This window comes from Trematomus bernacchii, unplaced genomic scaffold (assembly GCF_902827165.1).
Source record: "Trematomus bernacchii unplaced genomic scaffold, fTreBer1.1, whole genome shotgun sequence".
NCBI classification, from domain to species: Eukaryota; Metazoa; Chordata; class Actinopteri; order Perciformes; family Nototheniidae; genus Trematomus; species Trematomus bernacchii.
In genome coordinates this window covers 1,373,409-1,397,043 of record NW_022987966.1, presented here as the reverse complement: position 1 = coordinate 1,397,043, position 23,635 = coordinate 1,373,409, and the positions used below count along the sequence as shown (strand labels likewise).

Below are 23,635 nucleotides of genomic sequence, written 5' to 3'. Positions count from 1 at the left end.
AAAAGACACGAGATGGCTGAATTGTTGTTCTGCCTGCTACGTTTTGTGTCTGCACTGCAAAATAAAAAATGCCTCATGGACTCGTTATGCAAACGCAGTTTTTACAACTCTGAACAGATATTGCTTCAGCAGCTGGAACACAGCAAGCTTGGAAAATGTGCACAACTGTTACAATGTCATATGATTACAAAGGGAAATTGTAAAGACACACACACACACACACACACACACACACACACACACACACACACACACACACACACACACACACACACACACACACACACACACACACACACACACACACACACACACACACACACACACACACACACACACACACAACACATTCAGATTATAAGCTTAATGGATGACACACTCATGATACACACTATGGAAGACTAATGCTGACATTCTAATAAAAACATATGATAAAGATGTAGAAATAAAGTCCTCAATTACCAAATATAAAGGCCAGATGAATACAGCTGGTTGATAAATACAATCTGCTCAGAGAAAAAGGCAAATCATAAAGTTATTTTTTTTTATTTGACAAATCGCCTTTTTTGTCATATTCTTTTTATTCCAAATGTATTCTTTATTTTGTAACTATTACCCTAATTATTGATTCCATTATTCATTCGTATCCTTATCTATTTATTGCTCCTTTTTTATTTGTGTTTCTTCATCCATATATTAATGAGGGGGCGTTCCTTGATTGCGCTACTTAAAGGTCGCTTAACACTTTCTTTTCACATTAGCTTGCATTACATTTCTGCTTTTTGTATGCTCTTAGTTTACTGGCACATTAGAAGAAAAAGTCAATCGTGTATTGTATGATTTTAAATGATATCTTTTAATGAACTAGCAGCTCTCTGCAGAGGCACAGCTAGAGCAGCTTCAGTATGATCTCTGCTGACAGAGTGGCCGTTTCCGCTGCAATCACACTCACACACACATACAAGTGTGTGCACACATCAAAAGCTACACACAAAGACAATCACACTCCCATGCCAAGACAATGGCCTGCTAATCCTTGTTTGTGATTGGACGAATCCAGATTACCCAGAGGGCACCAGCTGTCAGGGAGAGGCAAAGCCCAGTTTCCTCAGTATCACACACACACACACACACACACACACACACACACACACACACACACACACACACACACACACACACACACACACACACACACACACACACACACACACACACACACACACACACACACACACACACACACAACAACGTTAGCATGTTGCTACTTCTGAAATCTCATAGTAATATGTAGTTGTGTTACATTATGTTGTGTTTTATTTTGTGTGACCTCACGGTGAAGCTTTCAGCTGCCGTCAACAGGAGCTGTTTGTTACTGCTGTCAACACACTGTAAAAATAGGAATGTGAATTAATACGACTGTAATGCTAACAGGCGCAACCAAGGTCCAGCTTAGCCAAATGTTGGAGATACCACAGTGTGCTGTGTGTGTTTTATTCTTAGTCGCTGTTGTTTGGACCCTTCCACCAACTCATTGTCTGCAGGCTGTGCAACAATCCTCCACAGTTTTGTTATTAGAAGTCACAAAAGTATCCTCAATTCAGCCATTGAAAGGCACTTTTTCACTATGGCTCAAACCTGTATCTCTGAAAGTATTTTCCTTCATTTGTTTGTAAAATATCAAATTTTAGGATTTTTGATCCAAGTAAAAAAGAATGAAGTCAAATATCCTACTAGCTCATACTACGGCAATAGGAGTTTTTTTGCATTTTATCTTGTAATATTTAACATGTTTCATGGACTTTTGAGTCTTCTAAGCCTTCTGGATTTGATTAACTTCCGACCCCAAAATCACAGCTTTTATCCCTCATTTCCCCCGTGTGCAACCTCAGAGGGCTGAGCCGGGCCAAACCGAGCCGGGCCAACAATGCAGGCGGAGGGAGGAGACAGGAAGCTAACTGACACACTGCGGAGCCATGATAAGAGCAGATCCACTAAATACTGGAGTCCAGGGAGAGAGGGGAACAGGGAGAGGAAGAGGAGGAAGTGAAAGGGAGAGGAAGTGAGTTAGAGAGGGAGGAAGAGAATAAATGTTGAAAGGGTGAGGGAAAGAGACATAGCCAGAGAGAGATTTACTTTCAGTGTGTTGTTGAGAGGCTTTGCGTTGGCCTAGTTTCTGTTCTGTGTGTGTGTGTGTGTGCGCGCGTGTGTGTGTGTGTGTGTGTGTGTGTGTGTGTGTGCGTGTGCGTGCGCGTGCGCGTGTGCGTGTGTGTGTGCGTGTGTGTGCGTGTGTGTGTGTGTGTGTGTGTATATTTCTAGACACAGTGAAGTCATAAAGCATTATGGCAGGTCTGTCATTGTTCTGGCTCTGGAACACTTACCTCTCAGTGTGGATTTCCAGCTGTTAGCGACCACACTTGTGGTTTGGCGTATTATAGCGTTTTTACTACGAGTCATATTTACTTAAGATCATGGCTAATGATTTTGCAAACTGTTATGTTTTAGGATTGTGACTGTTTTGTATCATTCCCCACTAAATTGTAATTCATCATGTAAAGTGAGTGAACTCTTTGAGCTTGCTGGAGTTGTAAAAACCACAAAAAAACAAAAGAGTGTTACAAAACGATGACGTAACTTTGACCAAACTTAATACAAACCTGATGTTCACAGTGACGGATTTCACAAGTGAGACAAGTTTGAAGAGTGTCTTCATTGGTTTTCATATTGTAGGAGAATGAACTACTTCCTGGAACTCATGGAAAAATGCATAAACATTTTAATATTGGAAATTACCCATTAGTTTTGGTCACCAAAGACGTTGAGGTTTTGTAAAGGAAAGTCCATGAATCATCTGTTGGATGAAAACGTCTTCAGACTGAATCCCATCAACGTTTTCAGTGTCAGACACAACAACAGAAAGTGTCATTGAGCTGCTGTAGACTGTTTATTACTGTCTGTTTACTTCCTAATCTCCATCGCTCAGTTTCCCATGTAGTAAACACTGGGTGTCTGGTCACACTTTCCTGGGTGAAATGAGAAACATGTGAAATAGGAAACGCAAACAGTTTCTCTTTCTTTGCTGTGTTTTCTCCACTTTCTGCAGCTGTGGAGTGTAAACTCTACAGCCCTTGGATTTGTGGGAAATGATTTAGCCAGTTTGTTCCAAGCTGATATAAATCTCAAATATACAGTTGTAAATGCTAAGACGCTTGCTTGGAAAATCATAATTGAATTTGCATGTGACCAGGAAATGCATTTCCTGATTGGACGATGTCCTAGAAAGACATGATGTCACATTTAAGGTCAACAACCAGTTTTTCATTTAATCTGATTACTTTTTACAAATAGCTCTGACTCTGTTTTTCCTCAACACTCTTTCATTACAAGTTTGGTATTTACTATGCTGCTATAAATATCACCTATAAAGTTATATAATTATACAGTATATGTTCCTTTTTCTCCACTTCGATTCAGTTTCTAATAATTCAGTGTTTTGTTTCTCTTGCTGCAGCGGTGTAATTTCCCAGCGGGGATCATTACAGCTCCCTACTATCTTTTCTTATCTCACATTTGTTCTTTTTTGAAAAGCAGCATGTGTCAGGTTTGGTTGCATTTTCATGGAACTGCACATAAAAATGAGTGTTCGAATCAGAATAGGGACAGCATTCGCTCTGTGAGTTGTTGAAACATTCTCAACAATGTTTACAAGAATACATGAATGGAACAAATACCTTTTTCTGACAAAACCGCTAAATATAGTAGACATGTTCTTGTGTAAAAGTTGGCACACTGATAAACAAGAACAAAACTTCTTCTTTGTGGGTTTTTTTCTGGCAGTGCAGCAGCTTTTGTGCTGCTTCCATTACACAGGAAACACATTCATTCATCAAAGTGACACAACTTCGTAGAAGCAGTAACATTTAATGATATGTATGAGTTACAAAAACTTTACCATCACTTGTTTGATTGGTATTACTTTTCCCCAAATATTGCTTAAAATGAGCTCTCTACATCTTCCTTTGGGTCATACCTCAGTTTTAGGGACTTGGCTTTGGAACCGCCTCGTCACCAGTTCAATTCCAAGTATGGACCAAAACAAAAGAAACATGATGTGATTGGTAGCTGGAGTATTGCAAGCCTATTGTGAATAGGTCTTGTCTGCTTGTGTGTGTTTGTACTGTATATACGACTGAATGAAAACAGAGTTTCCTGTCTTTTTCCTCTACTACTTCTTCTTCTCCGTTTAGAACTCATGCACTGACCAATCTGTTTATGTGTGTTTTTCAGGAACGACAGAGCGGGTGTGTCTGATCCAGGGCACGGTGGAGGCGCTGAACGGAGTCCATGACTTCATCGCTGAGAAGGTGAGGGAGATGCCTCAGAGCACCCAGAAGACAGAGCCGGTCAGCATCCTGCAGCCACAGACCACCGTCAACCCCGACCGCGTCAAACAGGTTAGTCTGACCCTCTATGCCTCTTTATTCATACAGAGAAATAACCCTGCAAACGTGTGTGTTGAGGTAGAAGAAGTACTCAGATCTTGTACTTCAGTAAACATAAAACTAGCAGAGTGTAGGAAAGATCTGTTACAAGTAAAAGTCTTACGATCAAAATGTTACAAAAGTACAAAGGTATTAGCATCAAAATATAATTTAAGTACTCATTATGCCGATCTACCCATTCCAGAATAATACATTTTATATTTAGATTATAATTATTGATGCATTAAAGTGTTATCAAAGCTGGTAAAGGTGAAATTTAACTAGCAAAACATTGAAATACTCAAGTAAAGTACAAGTCTTTCAAAATTGTACTTAAGTACAGTATTTGAGTAAATCTACTTAGTTACTTTACACCACTGCGTGTGTGTTTGTGTGTGCCTGGACATGCCACAGCTGAAGGCGTGTGTGAGAGGGAGGAGAGCGTTTGCTTTGAAACGACAAACTGTGTGTTTCTGTGGTCGAGTTGTGATTTTCTGTTTGAGTGAAGCTGAATGAGGCAGAAAATAGAAAAATGACATGCGACCATGCAGACATGTAAACACATGAGGGAGGGAGGGAAACAGAGAGGGGAGAGAAATAAAGGGGGAGACAGAAAGACATGGTGATTGAGAAGATAAGACAGGGAAGGAGGAGGGGAGAAAGAAGAAAGAGAGAAAATGGGAAAGATAGAGGGAAGAAAAATCAGCTGTCGGGTCAGGAGAGAGATGACATCCACTCAGACAGGAAACTGTGTGAGGTGTGAAGATGTAATCTCACCATGACACACACACTGCTGCTGCACGCACACACACATATGTACAGAGAGACCTAAACATCCACACGCTAACTGGAAACACTCCTGCTGAGAGAGGAAGTGTGTGTCCAGATCGCTCTGTCATACATGATAAATGTCAAAGATGTCTGCCAAAAAGTCTGTTTCTGATTGTACCGGTGACGCACAACTGTAAAAAGTTCTAACCTGGAAATGGCTTCAATTTGTCTAAAATATTTCTGCAGGGTGATTTAATTTAACATGAGATAGTTTGTCCAGATTTTCACGTCATTTCGAGTTAGGTGGACAATCAGAAAATAATACTCAGAATACTAGCTGAGAACCTTTCAGCTGTTTCCAAAACAAACTTTAAAGTGTTTTATTTTATTTTATTCAATAGTTCATTAAACTGCTGAGTGTAAAGCTAAGTACATCTCAGTGCCAACAGCAGCTCTGTAATATAGGACAATTAGTGTGGCCATTGATTATGATCCCAATCTGTGTAAGTGATTATCATCATTCTCTCTTCATGATTGCTCCATATTGATTTGTCAGGTCTGGCATTGTTTCCATCTATTGACTGTTCAGGCCTGCTTGACAGTGCATTCAACAAGGCCTGTGGGCGCACACACACACACACACACACACACACACACACACACACACACACACACACACACACACACACACACACACACACACACACACACACACATACTTCTCAGACACACATCCTTGTCTTTGTGGTATTGTGAGGATACCATACCAGAACATCTCTTGTGGGGCCCACATTTTCTGAAGCGGTTCTAACATGAGAGCCCCACAATTTGATAAAGACAAAAATACCCCCACACAGGCGTTTAAGTCCAACACTTTTAGGTTTAAACATATGGAAAAACAGTATAAATATAGTAATCACAAACCTAAAGTATTCATTAGATGGAAATGATGAATTGCTGACCTGTGCATATTTTTTTCCTCCTCTGAGCTTTGGTGTTGCATGAGTGTTGCATATGTTTTCCCCTGCTGCGATCTATCATCCTCTCTCATGAGCAGAATTTGGAGGTGGGGGGGGGGGGGCGAAGGAGGGCTACGCCATTCTATTTGTGAATAATTACAGTTATCAGACTTACACACATACACACACACACAGTCAGAGATAGTGTGTTTTTGCAGAGTTCACAATTATAAGGTGCAGTTATAACGAGAGTTTAATGCATAATTAATCAATACTTATGAGGGGCCGTGTACAGGCCGTAATTCATACTGGTCCTCTCACACACATACATTCTCCTTTTACATTCATACATTTTCACTCTCATATACATATATATTTACACTCACACATTCATACATTTTGCTCTCATATTATCATATTTCAATGTACACATTCATACATTCTCCTTTTACATACATATATGTTCACTCTTACACACATACATTCTCCTTTTACATTCATACATTGTCACTCACATATTTATACATTTTTCACTCACACATTTATACATTTTGCTCTTGTGCACATTCATTCAATGTTTACATTTAATATTATAAATAATATATGCATGTCTGAAGACAATATATGTATGCAAGAGAAGAATGCATGTATGTGTGAGAGAAAGTATAGTGGAAACGGAAAGAGTATAGTTGAAACGGAAGGCAGGTCATCATCGCGCTGTGATTGGCTCAGAAGGTCGAGCGGGGCGGGCTCATGTTCAGAACTTCTGATTCAAATCAACATGATGGAGGGAGATGAATCCCTGTATCTTCGGACTATTTGTTTTTCTTTATTAAACAAGTAAACGGAAGAGCGTCTGAGAGGCGTTTTTGCTTTTAGTTTTTGACCTTACTAAATGGTCTAATGGTAATATAATGGTATCTATAATCAAGGGGAAACGAGGTGAATTTAGCGATCACAACGAAAACGGCCAAGACACACATTGTGCCCAGAAAATGAATGTTATTAAGGGCTGTAAATATAATAAGCCTATGTCTAAAATGTACAACATTGTTAGGAGATGTAAACTATACAGCGATTCTGCACTGCGGTCACCTCAGCCGTCTCTCACGTTTGTTTTTTCAAATCAGCAGCTCTTCATTTTTTTTTCTGCTATATTTGACGAGTGATACAAATATTTGTTACCACACACACACTGACAGACATACATCAAACATCCAGCCCACACACACTCTGCAGAGTTGAACTCCAACAGGCTGTTTACGGCTAATGTCAGTATTACAATTGTGTTTGCACACATGGTATGTTGTCTTCTTCATACTGTATGTGTCTGCAAAGTCTTCTCCTAATTTAATATTTAAATATAAATCTTGTCAGTTATACAATAAGGCAGAAAGTAAGTGCACATCTTAATATAACCTGTGTGGAGAATTGTTTATTATCTCATGCCTTAGAGGGCTGATCACTGGTGTTCCTCCAGGCTTGTAGCCAGCATTGCAGGACATCCCTTTAAGTGTTGGATGTTTGAGGCCACTGTGCAGGTCAGGCCAGTTATTCCACACTAAATATAGGTTGTAGTTGCCAGGCAACCAGTGGAGAGCCCAGGAGGTGTAGTACTGTTGGGACACAATAGGCAAAAACATTTTGCACATTACATTTGATTTTGGTTAACTTATTCAATAGCACGTATTCAACAAGTGAAAAGAAAACACACAACAATACAAATGTAGGTGTTCATTTAACTTACTTTGTCTATTTTTGTCTGTAGATTTCTCCCAAATTCACCAATAACATTAAATAATGCCTTGTGTACTCCTATCAAGGCTATTTATTCATATAATAAAAATGATAACCAACTTAATGTATTTATCCCAGGGGAAATTTGGTTGTGTGACAATTGCTTGGATTTTGAATTATATAAATAAAAGATAAATAATAATAATAATAATAATAATAATAGAATAATTAATATTTACCCCATATTCACCAAGTGTGTCTCCCCTAACAGAACAGAACGCACCAGTTTCATCATGTGTGATTATTTGGTTTGTGTCTTTGACCCTGAGTGACGGACGGTTTAGTGGAGCTGTGTGAGGAGCAGCCGCGAGGAGACGAGCGACTAATAGTCTGATATTCAGACTCTTATAATGGAGGGCCGATCCCCCTGCTGCTCTTTAGACTATTTATACTGCATCGGAGAGGCGACTAAATGGATTTGTGATGCATTTGACAACACACAGATACACACACATGTTCTCACACACACACACTCAGAAAGAAAACCCCCACACCAAAATAACCTCTTCAATCCACACTAGTAGACACACCGCTGCCCCCCCTTCTCCGAGCGGCATAGCATGATCAAACCCAAATTCCCTACATTTACAATTATACATTTTTTTATCAAATGATCCACAACTTTTTAAGGATGTGATATGTTTAGGTAAAGGCACAATGATAACGAGCTTCAATGTTATTTATTTTCACAAACTCAAAACGTAACTGGTTATATCTGAAATTTAAAAAAGTAAATTTTTCCTGATGGAACATATGTACAGACACTAATGTGTAGACCCTAAACTCAAATTGTATTAGCGCAACTTCAAAATATGGAAGGAATTAACTACAAAAGAACACTAAAAGTAACACTTTAACTGTGGCTAATTTCCAAATAAAACAGGTTAAAATCTGACATACTATCTTTGAAGTCACCACAAGTTTAATCAGTAGTACTATAATATATTATTTAATAATAATACAGGGATGAACAAACACAGTTACACACGCAAAACACACACACACACACAGACACACACACACACACACACACACACACACACACACACACACACACACACACACACACACACACACACACACACACACACACACACACTCAGTCACATTAAGGTCAGTAGGCTGTAAGCTGAGAAGTCTTTGTAGACGCTCACATAGTTTTGCAGCATGGCTCTCATTGTAGAAAGACACAACCACAAACTCACTGTGACCTGATGAATGGACCTCAAGAGAACACACACACCTGACACACATTGACATACACACCATTACACACATGTGTCCCCCTGAAAGATGAATTGGTGTCCACTGTCTGCTATTTCGGGTGGAGGGTATTCTTCTTCTTCTTCTTTCAAGAGTGCGGCTGTTGTAGCATGTGGCGTGTGACTAAGCCCTCAGTGGGCACAGAGAAAAAGAGGAGAGCATTTATACTGGGGCGCATGGGCCATGTCCCCACACTTTTGGAACCACTTTGCACTAGGATCAATTGTTAAAAATGTTCTGAAAATAGCATGCACAAAGAATTTTCTTTGACAACAAAAGTGTATTTGCTCAAGAGAACATGTACAATCTGGAGGACTGTTCACACTTTTGGGTGTACTTCTGGTAACAGTTTGGACCTGTGGCACGTTTAATATTAGTCACAATTGAATAGAGAATAGTAAAGCAATTGTGGCTCCCGCTTTGCAGCAGCTTAGCAGTTACTGCACTAGTTGTAACAAAAGTATTTGGAAACGTGTTTTTTTAAATCTGAAAAAAGTCTCCCCACCACTTTTTCTACACTGAAAAGAAAAAACTGAAACATTGACTTTTATCAAGTGTATTATGTCAACAAATATCACACAACTGTATTAGGTTAGTTGAAAGCGATAATATTAAGTTTAAATAGGTTCAACTTAATATTATTGCTTTTAACTAACCTAATACACTTGTGTGAAATTTGTTGACATAATTAAATCAATTAAAGTCAAAACTTCAGTTTTTTGGTGTAACAAAGTGACGCCCATGGAGGAGAGAGTTTATGATGATATGAAAAAGAGTTTGAATGAGAGACTAGGAGGAGGATTTAGAGACGGAGAGCGTGGATAACGTAGAGACAGAGAGGACGACCTGAGCCAAACAGCGGAGTCTGGCGGGCTGAGTGGGCGCCTGAAGCTGGAAGCAGATCTGAACTCTTGTTAGCCGACAGCTGCGGAGTGACAGAGGATTCTCTGGGAGAGGCAGCAGCTGATAGGAGGAGAACAGAGCAGCGACGACACGGAGAGACGACACACAGCGCTTCAAGGCCAGAGAAGAAGGAGATTTATGAGTGAAATACATTCCTCCTGCGGCTCTAATGAGCTCTGACATGACACATGGATGAGGAGAATTTATTGAGGGGTTTTTGTGACTTTTATTATTCCGTGTTTGATTTTGCAGTACACTCTTGTGAAACATCATTGTTGCTCACACTGCAGCACGCTCTCATGTTACACTTCATATCAGATATTCAGTGTATGTAAAGGGTGATAATGGCTCTCTTCAAATTGATTGACACCGTTTGATTGATGCACAACATTTAAAGAAGGGTTTTAGACTGAGTAAGGTATTGTTCTTTCTTTATAAAATAGATACAGTTTTAAATTGGACTCCTGGTACAATACTTACAAAAATAAACTGCATTTTAGTGTTCCATTATGCAACTTTCTGAGTGTAGACACATACTTAAGCATCACTGAAAATGCTAATTCTTATAGCTTAAATTCTCTTATGTGTAAATTATTGATATACTAATTTCTACCAGATGTTGCCTCCGTTTAAAGGAAAGTCAAAACACAAGTCCTAGATTTCAATAACACATTTCACACGTGGTGCATATTTTCAAAACTATTATGACTTATTATCATTAAGGTGTAATCCAAGATTGTGAATTTAATTTTTTTAAAAGATCCTCGTCTTAGAAAAGAAAAAAGCTTTAAAATGCCCACTTGCTAAATTGCTCATTAAGCTTATTGTTGCTAATGTAAGCTAACTTTAGATGGATGTTAAAAGGAACTATTTGGACACATAGTTGCTCTCTGACTCTTCTGTATCCTGACTTCAAACAATGAACCTGTTAGACGGCAAGCAATGAAACCCAGTTGTAAAGATGTGATGATGTCACATACTTTGTTGAGTCTAAGTTCTCAGTTACCAGGCAACCAGTCTGTTATCATCCCTGTTTACCTGCTGTTGTATTGCATATACAGTCTTTGAAGTAAAGTAGCATATAAATATGGTTTGAATAAAAAGCCAAAGCACTCCAGAGAGCTCTCTTCCTGTTGTTGTGTAATGTAGTGAAGCATCATCTACTTACTGCATCGATTTTGTTTTCATATTGGCAGTAAAACGTGAAGGAGTGAGGAGCGTCCCCTGTGAGATCAGCTGTAAACGGCCTGTGGTTTTGTTGTGGTATTATTCTGGTATTATGTTTGGCCGTGCTGAACTTTATTCACGCAGCAGGACTTTATTCAGCTCAACGGTGAACACATACATGAGCATTTGACATCATGCATTGTTTTCCTAGCTGCAGCCACTTCCTGCGGGGTATAGGGACCATTTCCTGTGAACTTTCACCTCCAGTGAACACCTGTTTCCTACTTCCTGTTATTGCCTCCCTACACAGGAAGTTCGCCATAAATGTCAGGAAAAAGTCTGGCTCACGTATCAGATGATGAGGAGGTGGGGATTCTAAGACTTTGAATGTTGATTTAGAATTGGAATGTCAGCGTAATTAAAGAAAGCTTCATCTTATCAGCATCAGCTAACCTTTTTGAATCCAAAAGACTCACAACTCTGTCCATTGTGTTGAACTAAAACCATGTGTGTTGACATTATGTCTGTTCCATTCCATTGTATCGGGCTAAAAACTCCTGAGCAGTCTCGTACATCATGGTGCTTTCTTACCTTCTTATGTAACGTTCTATCTTCCCGTCAGTCCCGTGATTTGCAGCCTCACTGCCGAGTCAGCAGAAATATAACACACTGTCTTTGTGTGTCTCTCTTATCTGCGCCAAACTGTCAGGATTGGGTATTTGCATTATATTATCTCTGCCGTAATTCATATTTCTTCCCCGCAAATCTTTACACACGTGGACGCCACACACAGAGAACAAATCAGGTTCAGATGTGACGTCTTGAGGGAGGTCGGAGGAGGGAAGGAGAGGAGGTGAACTGAAGGGGAGAATAAGGAAGGAAAGAAAGAAAGGACACAGAGAGGAATTTGTATTTTCTGACAGTTCATTACACATAGAGATTTTAAAGAGACACTAATGTATTTGGACAAGTACTTGCAGCACAGTGCATATTCTCATCCTTTTATTTGTAAAAAAACAGGACTTTGCTCCATTTACATCCATTTAAAGAGCAAACTCTCCTGTCCAAAATACATCATTGTTCCAACCTTTCACTGAGCTCACGAAATGTGATATTAGCTCCCCAGTTATACAGATTGTAGATGTATTATGCATCAATGTAGAGTCTGTACTCATCCCTATTTTTTAGCAGGACATGTTGGAAACTTTGGTGTCTGTGGGTTTGAGTCTTGGCGGCACACCATGCATGTAACGATGCCACAGCAGAGGGGCTAGCCCGCTGAAGGAAACACACACAATATTTAACAGTTTCCAAAGAAGTGAATCATAGTGTGAAACAGCAACTGGCAGCCTTTCATAATTGAATTAATTTCCATTTACAAATAAAGATCCTTCTTATGACACAAGTGGTAATTTGAACTATTGACACACAAAGAGGTTACATTTGCATATGCCAACAGTCTTATTTCATCATCCTCGCACATCTTCAACAATGGAGAAGTTTACAAATAATGCTTTTGCTCCCCTCATTGAATATGAGTTTGTTGTAATTATTCCAGTTCTTTGTCATATTGCAGTGCATATTGAAGGTGGCAAAGAGGTGCAAACCTATGGTGAATGTTGTGCATATGTTGTCAGGATGAGGATGTTTCTTCATCGGCATGTGTTTTGGCACATTTATGTTTTTATATTAGCTTATTTTTCCAACTTCAGCGCGTTTCTCCAAATGGAAGTGTTGTGGGCTTTTGTAGCGCGTTTGTACCTGTCGACCACCGTAATATTGTAGTTAAAAGTCCAATTTTGCACATTAGCTTCTCAACATGGTATAAAAGCTGTGGTCTGTTCATTTAAATGTGAAAAGACAATACAAATATTGTACACTAAACATACACTAAGACCTTAATGTTGTTAAAGAATAATGTTGATTACCAATTTTGACATAACCATCCATGATAATATTCAGTGCACATGTAGTTGGTTGCTTTTCAATTTTTGTAAAGAAATGACATTGTAAGATATGTAATGATCTATTAGGCCCCCTTGGCCGGTCAACACTGATTCTGGCTATTTTCTCACTGATAACGTTGATGAGAAAGTCAGAAGAAGCTGAGCTGTATGATGACATGTTTACACGTCTCATATGAACACCATATACAGTATACTATAAGTGTGTTTGGATATTTGTGTAACACTTTGTCCCCTGGCTGTAAGTCATTGTACCCGGCTCCTCTGTCCTGCAGTTATTTTTAACCTGCAGGGGGGTTTCTGAGCTCCAGAGAATGAAAGGAGAAACGAGAGAGAGACGAAAAAAAAGAGAGGGATGACGAGTCGGGGTGATGAGGGAGAGACAGAGCGGGCGAGAGAGGTAGAGGCAGACAGGGAGAGAGAGAGAGGTGACTAAGCCCGTGGATCAGGAGGAGGCAGATTAGGCTAAAGTCCCCTGCTTAAGACTTCAAAGATCAAACTCCTGCAGCCTCAACAGTTGTCCGCTGTCCTCCAAACACTGCGTGTGTGTGTCTCACATATCAGAGAACGTATTGTTGTGTGTGTGTTATCTGTCTATCTCTCCTCGTGTGTGGTTGTATGCCCCTTTCTATCACAGGTTCAAGTGAAATTATGAATGTATTAGCGTCTTTGCACACACAAATACGTCTTTTGGTCGTATTTGTGTTTGTTGATGGGTGTGTGTGTGTGTGTGTGTGTGTGTGTGTGTGTGTGTGTGTGTGTGTGTGTGTGTGTGTGTGTGTGTGTGTTGGCCGCTAATGACGACAGTGACAGACAACACTGTGACCTGGATGGAACGTGACACAAAGATCTGATGAGAAGACAGCTCATCACTCCCACCATGACTGATCTGATATAGTGAGGGAAGAGAGGGAAGGAAGAATGGACTTAAACATTTCAGGAAGCAGGCTTTTGCTTAGATTTAACCACATTTCGACTATTGTTAATGTATTAGTATTAAACAGGTTACGGGAATTCATTTAGGTTCGATTGTTGAGCCCCATTAGAGAAAATGTTTTTAGAATCTTTCCCAAAAACGGAGCCAGGGCAAAGGGGAAATAGTCAAACAAAACAAGAATTTTCAAAATAAAAACAGCTACTTCTCAGATCATATTCTCTGATATTTGAGTACTGGTATATCGTAAACATTTTTATTTTAAAGTAATACATTTAAGAAACAAATAATTCCTTAATCTTAGAGAATGGGTGATTTATGACTTTATAATCTAAGACATATATACACGCATTTCTGTTAAATGTACCACTTTTATCATTTATTTTTACCTTTTTATCTTAACCCCGTCCCCCAGTGGCAAGACAGGCCTCTGCCAATAATTATTCAACAAACTTGATTGCTGTTTATGACATGTCTTCACTGGTTAAACATTTCCAGCTTTCATTAAACATAAAACTGTTTCCAGTAAGTGCTCAGAAAGTTTTATTGAGTTTGGCTTACTACAGATTTGTGTTTCATAAAATGGATGCAGAGAGGCAGCGGCTGCAGCTGTGTGTTAATATGTCTGCAAGTCAAGGTTAAACCCTGACAAACTGTGTGTGTGTGTGTGTGTGTGTGTGTGTGTGTGTGTGTGTGTGTGTGTGTGTGTGTGTGTGTGTGTGTGTGTGTGTGTGTGTGTGTGTGTGTGTGTGTGTGTGTGTGCGTGTGTGCTCTCATGGTTGTTAACAGTTGTTTGTTAAATGAGACATTGTTTTCATACATTTCCATGCTTCGGTGACCTCAGCACCCTGTTAGCTTATCACTACTACTTATCTATGCAACAGACACACACACACACACACAGACACACATACTTCTACAGATACAGTAAATTGCTTACACGCTTTGGTTGATGAGCCAAAGCAAACATTTGCCCACCCTCTGCCTCGCTGTCTTTCTGCCAAGTGCAATAATATCAAAAATGTTCATACAACTACATGTGTGATTACAGTCATTCACTCTCTATTACCAAATGAGGTAAAAAGATGATAGTATTGCAGTATTTAAATATTTGCAGTCTCAAAAACTTGGTGTCCGTGGTGGCATTACCAGAAGAAATGTCACAGAAACGGCAATGCGTTTGTCAATGAGTTATCATTTATCCAAAATGTGTCACATATAACAAATAACGGTTATGTTGGAAAGCGGATCAGTTTGCATTATTATTTGAGTGAGTAATAGAAGAGTCAGAGCAGCCACAGAGGGCGTCACATGAAGAGCTGCACACCTCCATCTTACTGCTCTGCAGACTGCCGTGTGCAGCATGAAATCAGATCGCAGCTGCTTTCACAATGATGTGAAAAGGCTACATTGCCTGACATCGTTATTGAAACCACAGTAGTGTGTGGTGCTCCCCCCATGATTCTGGGAACTGTAGTATTACACCACATATACTCTTATCTCCAGTAAATACTTTTTAAAGAGGCCCTATTTTGCTTTTGGGGTTCTCCATTTTCCTGTAATGTGTTTTATAGGTTTTTGTGCAAGTAAATGGTCATTGTTTTCTTCAGTAACATTGTGACATCACTATGTAACACTTGCACTACCATTGCCTAGTGCTCCAACACATTGTACGTGATATGCTAAGGGACAGGACATCTTTTGAAGAGCTTTTTGAACATAAAAGCATGGAGACATGTCACAATAGAGGCACTAAGTACTAATATGAACCTGAACATTAGCATAATAGAGCCCCTCCAACATTTCCACCAGGACTGAAATGTTCAGGATTGGCACATTAAAGGCTCTTAGAACTTTAGTTTCAATTTTAATACAGGACTTTAAAGGATCTTGTATGTCAATGTGACCTTCCTGGCTAAACAAAGAATGAAAAAATCTAAACTATTAGTTGGGATTTTACTTTTGTGCCTGCAGTGTGACAGTTTTGGCACTCATATAGCTCAGACGGTCAAACTCTGAACTTGTTCCAAATTGCTCCACTGTGCTGTTGACATTGATTTGGACTTATCAGCTCAGCCATCCCTGCTGAAGTCAACACTTCCCATCCCTGCTCCTTCAAAGTGCTTGCCTGAAAGCATTCACCAACAGGAGATTGTCTTTGACCTCCGACCTCAGCCCTGCAGCTGCAGCAACAGGACGTTGTGGTCAGCAGCTGGATGGACGCCAAGCCCCCCTCCTTTGTCCTCTCCTCTGTGAAAAGTTTCATACGGCAAATATAAAACTCTTCTAGGAGAAAACAAAACAAAAAAGGAGACGCCAGAGATGAGAAAATGTAGAAAGAATGATTTAAAGCAGAGCGGCTGAGGGGAAAACAAACATGAAAGAGCCGTCACTGTAGGAGCGATCGCCTAAATGCTGCCAACTGTCACATAATCTGCTTCTCTGTGGCGGATATGCAGATAGGTGCAGAGGATTGTGGGTAGGTAGAAGGCTGGCTGGCTGAGTCGGCTATTAGAACGAGTCGATCGTACAGCATCATCTGAATAAAAGCAGGATGAAGACCATGATTTCACAATAAAACGCCCTTCACAACGGGAACGGATTGTGTGTGTGGGAGTGTGTGACCTTGAAAGAAGAGGTTTAAAACCTCTTTAGATCCGTAAAAAAACACAATATGGAAACGTGAGGAAAGAAAGCAGAGCGGGCGGAGGAGGAGGAGGAGGAGGAGGAGGAGGAGGAGGAGGAGGAGTGGAGGCAAGCGGAGATGCTCATTAGCTGAGAATCAGTTAGATGTGAAGATGGTGGATGTGATCATTAGGGCCAGGAGGGATCAGACTCCACTGTCTATCCTCCCACCAACACTCATGCATGTGTGTGTGAGGATGTTGCAGTGCAGAGGATGAAAGGGCTCATGGGTAAAATCTTTTTGGCTCCCCCCCCTCCCTTCCTCACTCTCTCGCTGCCTGTCACTTATTTCTTTTTATCCCTCGTCTCCATTTTTACCCCCCACCGCCTGCTCATCTCCAAACCGAAAAACATCCATCCTGAAATGTTGCAGCTCCAACAAAAATGCTCCTGATGAAATGGCGTTATTTTTACACCCGGAACACCTTCATTATTTTCCAAAACACCAGCGTTAAAATCAGTATCTGTACTTTGGTGCTGATGTTCACCAAAATATATTTTCAGTCCTTAAAATAATTTGTAAAAATGGTACTGGGCAGAGGTTTGTGCTCTGGGTGCTTTTATGGCCGGATATTAATATTAAACCGGGACTATAAATAATATCTTTAATAATTAAGCTAGTTAATTCCTCTGCAAATTAATTAATTGAATTAGTTATTATAGGTTGGGGTTTGTTAAGGGTAAGGGTTAGGGGCTTAGGGTTTATCTTTTAATATTATATTATCTTTTAATATTTATTTTAACTTCTGATTTGGTATCAAACTCAATTTGTGAGTCCCTAAATAAGAAAAATAAATAAAAAGAAGACATTTAAAAGAAACGAACCAAGGGGAAGGGAAAACAACTTGGTAACATTCGTCAACAAAAAACATTCACATGATCTTCACGTTACGAGGAAACCGGTCATATTGAATGACTTTTTGTTGGAGATAGTAATTCCTAAGATGTTGTCGAGAATATTATAATATATATATTATATTTGTATTTATTCCCAACGTATTACAAGCACCAAACTCCATGAAGTTAGGGTTTGTCAGGATTCGGGAAAAGGTAGGACCCAAATGCAGAATAAAAAAGACAAAAAAAGGTCAAGGAACAAAAGGCGAGCTTTATTTAAAAAAAGCCGATGACTGAAAAAACATGACATGAAATAAACAGGTAGCACGAGGTAAACAAAAACTGACCGTGACCAACATGGAGGGAGACAGGAAAGACAATGAACCGACATGGAGCACAGGGGAAGACGAGACTAAATACAAAGAAGGGTAATCACAGGACAAGACCCAGCTGGGAGGGGGGGCATAGTCAGGGAGCCGGGCACAAGGACGGACCGGGTTCGTGGCCGACTGGACCACCGGCGGAATAGGATCTAGTGTCGGCTTTAATAACCTGGGGTCAGTAATGCAGTGCACATTGGTTTGAACTTCAGTTGGGATATTTTCCGTGTCACTTTTCATTTGCCATTTTGTGCTTTGTGATTTCATTCTGAAAGGTAACTGGAGTGTCTCAGCCCCAGCAGTGTTCACACTTTGCTAGCACTTTGTTCCTCTCACTAATCTACACAGGGCGGCAGATTGTAGCGAGTGTCTGATAGCAGCAGGACGTAAACAGACTCACAGTAACAACACTAATCAATAGAAAGCACTGAAGTACAAACTGCCAGAGAGCAAAGATGAATGAAGAAAAGGAAGAAGTAAACAGTGCACCTGTTAATCCCAGAGAGCGACGCAGCGACGCCTCGCACTCACAGGGGAGAGATCATTCTCTAATGTTGCCGTCAGATAGGGGAGTTGTTCACGCTGTCTGCAGGTTTGAAGCCGCTCTATTATCCGCTCCCTCCTGCACACCTCTTATTCATTTTCAATTTCTATGGAAACCATCTCGTGGAAAGCGGCGGTGCAGCGATGGAGCCGTGGAATGCAGCGTGGCAAACCGCTGCATCGCCGCGCAGAGGTAGTTCTGCTTAAAACTGCAGCAAACAGATAGAGGGGGGGGTGAGACGGGGGAGGCAGCTTGATTGGAATGGCCTTCACATGTTCTATCGTACGTTGAATTGATCCCTCTCTCTTTGGATTTTTCTTTTATTCCCTTTCCTCTCGCTTTATTTCACTCTGCATGTAACAACAAAACATAAACTGTGCATCTCGTCCACTTTTCTCTCAATCCCCCTCCCCCCTCTCTCCCTCCCTTTTATTTTATCCTCCTCTTTTCTTCATCAAGGCCATGTCTTTTTATCTCTCCTCCCGCTACTCCAGCCCACACTCTCCCTTTCTGCTCAGTATGAATATTGGATGTTCAGACAGACATGCAGTGAGTCTCAGAGAGTGGGATCAATGCTGCAGCGCACACACACATTCATGTGCGAGGCGGCTAATGCGAAGTCAATAACTTCTACAGGTGTCCTTGTTTGTGAGAAATGACTTTGCGTCATTTAGTTTGCACTGAAGAGCAGAACAACATAAGTTGCAGCAGAAGTTTTTTTGCTATCGACAGTCTCACACTTTCCTCTGGTCTCACTCCATTCAGCAGAGTGATGCTCTGAATGTGCAGGAGCTGGGTGCTGCAGCACAGCGACGGGCACTCACTGCTTAGCAACAGGAAAACTCCACATCACACCTGTACTGCATACTACCTTGTCTGATGCATGGGGTTTCATTTGGCTGCTAATGAGCAAAAGTGCAGTTTATTGGAGTTAAGCTCATTTGAAATATATTTCAGTTTTTCAGCTTAAAGAGGACCTATTATGCTTTTCTGACCTTTCACTTTCCTGTAGTGTGTTACCTTGTTTCTCGGTGCATCTAACTGGTCTGCAAAATCTAAAAGCGGGTGTTTCTTTCCCACTCCCAAATATGGGCTTTTTTCTGACATTTTTAGACAATATTTTCTAGGGATTAATAAGTAGAAATGGAAATATTAGTCAGTGATAAATAAAAGAGAAACAAGTGCTTCATATCCATCCATTGACCAACACAGCAATGTTATATGTGCACAATGTGACGGACGAACAAAAGTACTGTATGAAAGAATTATGCATCATTTGTACATGCAAATATGTGAAATGAATATACTGCACTGTATTAGGACATGGAGCGTGTGTGTGTGTGTATGTGTGTGTGTGTGTGTGTGTGTGTGTGTGTGTGTGTGTGTGTGTGTGTGTGTGTGTGTGTGTGTGTGTGTGTGTGTGTGTGTGTGTGTGTGTGTGTGTGTGTGTGTGTGTGTGTGTGTGTGTGTGTGTGTCATCGCCTCTCTCCCTTTCACTACCCTTTGAATGCTGGAGCTGTGTTTCCATGGTAACACTGACCCCTGGGAGTCACACAAGTAGCCTCTTTAGAATCCCTCTCTCTCTCCGTCTCTCTCTCTCTCTGTGTCTCTGTCTCTCTCTCCTGCTTGTCCATCCTTTCCTCCCACTCTGTGTACTTCTCTCTACCTCTTCATCACCTGTTCTCTCACCAACTTGCTCTTCTTCTCTTTCTCCTCTGTTCACTCCGAAAGAAAAAAAAACCTCTTTGCTAGTTATGTGTTCAGGTGGTGGATACACTGCCACACACACACACACACACACACACACACACACACACACACACACACACACACACACACACACACACACACACACACACACACACACACACCCACACCCACAGACACACACACACACACACACACACACACACACACACACACACACACACACACACACACACACACACACACACACACACACACACACAGGAACTCACTCTCTCTGTACTCACACATGGTTCAGTCTCTCTCTCTCTGCGTCGTCTCTTTCTGTTTCCCATCCTTCTCAGGGACACCTCTGAAGAGCAGAGTCCTTTTGAGCGCTGACCTTGCCTTTTAAGTACCGCTAAACAATGTGTGTACCATTTAGCAGCCTTGTGCATGACAAAGGAAAGATTTCATTCCCCATCGCATTAATCCTTGATTTAGTCAATGTAATATGCTGATCAATAGCCTTCAAGCAATAACCAAACATGTTTCCTTCTCTCTCCCAGGCCAAGCTGATCGTCCCTAACAGCACGGCGGGGCTGATCATCGGTAAAGGTGGAGCGACAGTGAAGGCGGTGATGGAGCAGTCCGGGGCGTGGGTCCAGCTATCCCAGAAACCCGAGGGCATCAATCTGCAGGAACGGGTGGTCACCATCAGCGGGGAGCCCGAGCAGAACCGCAAAGCCGTGGAGATCATCGTCCAGAAGATCCAGGAGGACCCACAGAGCTCCTCCTGCCTCAACATCTCCTACTCCAACATCACAGGCCCCGTCGCCAACTCCAACCCCACCGGCTCCCCGTACGCCAACTCCACCGAGGTGATGCCGTCCGCGGCCGCCGCTGCAGCATCCGCCGCTTCTTCTCTGCTCGGCCAGGCTAGCTTGGCCGGGGTCGGGGCCTTCCCCACCACCATGTCCAGCTTCTCAGGCAACGACCTGCTGGCCATCACCTCCGCCCTCAACACCCTGGCCAGCTACGGCTACAACACCAACTCCCTGGGCTTGGGTCTGAATCCCGCGGCAGCCTCAGGAGTGTTAGCAGCGGTAGCAGCTAATGCTAACCCAGCAGCAGCCGCCGCAGCTAATTTGTTAGCATCCTATGCCAGTGATGCATCCACCAGCGCTCACCAAGCTCTCGGGGGCTTCTCTCTGGGATCCTTGGCTGCCGCAGGAGCCACCAACGGCTACTTGAGCGCCGCGTCGCCCCTGTTGGGGTCATCTCTACTGGCCCAGGAGAAGCTGGGAGAAGGAGCAAAGGAAGTGGTGGAGATTGCCGTGCCAGAAAACCTGGTGGGAGCCATCTTGGGGAAAGGAGGGAAGACGCTAGTGGAGTACCAGGAGCTGACTGGCGCCAGGATCCAGATCTCCAAGAAAGGCGAGTTCATCCCTGGAACTCGGAACAGGAAGGTGACCATCACGGGGTCTCAGGCCGCCACGCAGGCTGCACAGTACCTGATCAGCCAGCGAATCACCTACGAGCAGGGGGTACGTGCCACCAACCCACAGAAGGTGGGCTAAACCTGACAGCCAATGAGAAACGAGGAGGAAAAGAGGGGAAAAAAAGAGTGGGGGCTTGGGGGAGGAGTTTAAAAAATTGAAAGTGAGAATGGAAAAAGGAGAGGAGAGCAAGAATGTCAGAAGGAATCGTCCGCGCCGTTTTCTTCTGCGTGTTTTCAGTATTCTCTATAAAAAAAAGAAATGTTGACGCGAAGCAAAAATGTGCTGAGAAGACGAGGAGGGAATGGAGCGAGTTATCACGCTGAAAAACCAAGAAAAAAATGTGTAACTAAATGTGTAAATAAGGTTTTATTACTTAACGTCTTGACCTTTCGGGATTTTTTATTGTTTTGTTTTATTGTTTTGATTAGTAAATTAAGCTGTCTGTTTGTTCGTTTGTGTATTGTGTGGACATAGCTGAATGCCATGTAGACAGGCCGACTGCCTGAGAGGCGACAGGAAGTAGGGGGAGGAAGGGAAGGGCATGGGCACACAGGGGGGAGGGTTTGCGTTTACAGGGTACAACCCAAAATCCCTTATGGAAGTAACCCTAACCCCTCCCTCCCCTGAAGCCCACACCGGTCACCCTCCTGTAGGGTTTTTGTTTTTGTTCTAGTTTTGATTCGCCCCTCCGCCCCTTTGCCCCGCCTCCCCCCGAAGCCTCTCTCACTACTTGCCCACAGCCTTGCCTTCCCCTCACCCCTCCCCCCCTTTTTACAAGGGTTTTTATAATGAGCAAGACTGCAAACTTAAGCCTGGTGTGCGAGAAAAGAAACGTTGTCAAATCCCCCCGTAACCCCATTGATTCTCTCCCCCGTTGTATGATCTCAACTCCCCCCTCCTCCCCTCTTTCTGGGAGACGAAGGAAGGGTGAGGTGAACTCGGGAAGGGGTGAGGGGCGGAGAGAGTGAGCTGGGCGTTTCTTCGTTTGCACACCACCCTCTGTATACCCTGTGATGTATCCTACGAGCAGTGCAGCGCTGCAGGGGTGTCACGGCACGCAGCACCCCCCCCCCCCCCCCCCCCCATACGCAGCTCTAGTGTTTGAGATAGAATGCCGAGGCGCACGTTGATGACCTCACGTAGTGCGATACCGACGAGAGTGATACTGTGCAAGCTGCGGCAAACACACAGGATCTATGGCGTTTTGATTTGCAGTCTGCTGTGATGATTCTGTTATTATCTGATATTGTCACGATTATACGAATCCTCACCATCGTCATTATTTATTGATGAGTTCACCCATAAAAAGCTCAGTTGTTTCGTTTTTTTATCTGTGAATTCAGGTTGACATGAATGTAAATGAGACTATTTTTTTGTTTTAATTTAAATGAATTGAATATGAATAGTAATGTCACAAAGTGTAATATATGTCTTATTTAAGTCCAGTAAGAGAGCCGCCCCAGGCATTAATATCATTACAGTGAAGGATTACCTTATATATCCAGTCTAAGAGCAGAACAGGGAATGCGCACACACATGCACACGCGTACACACTGAAACAAAACGCTAATGCCACATTTGGTGCTAGAAAAGGGAATTCACCATATCTATGATGCAGACTGCAGTGAGACCTCTAGATTAGCAAGTAAATATCTGTAATCACACCACAGGCTGCAGTGCAGATCTACGCAGCTATAATAACCTCAAACGCCTCGTCGCCATGCTTGGCCATCCTCCCCATGCTCCAAAATATCCCTATGTT

At 41.9% G+C, this 23,635-nt stretch overlaps 1 protein-coding gene across 1 annotated transcript in view; it reads left to right on the top strand.

Moving 5' to 3' along the window:
- nova2 (NOVA alternative splicing regulator 2) overlaps positions 1–22,319 on the top strand; it is an 80,956-nt gene extending 58,637 nt beyond the window's left edge. Inside the window, 2 exon segments of the mRNA XM_034115877.1 lie at positions 4,288–4,454; positions 20,941–22,319. Coding sequence (XP_033971768.1) covers positions 4,288–4,454; positions 20,941–21,951 — 1,178 coding nt within the window. The 3' untranslated portion in view covers positions 21,952–22,319.
- Positions 22,320–23,635: the final 1,316 nt, after the last annotated feature.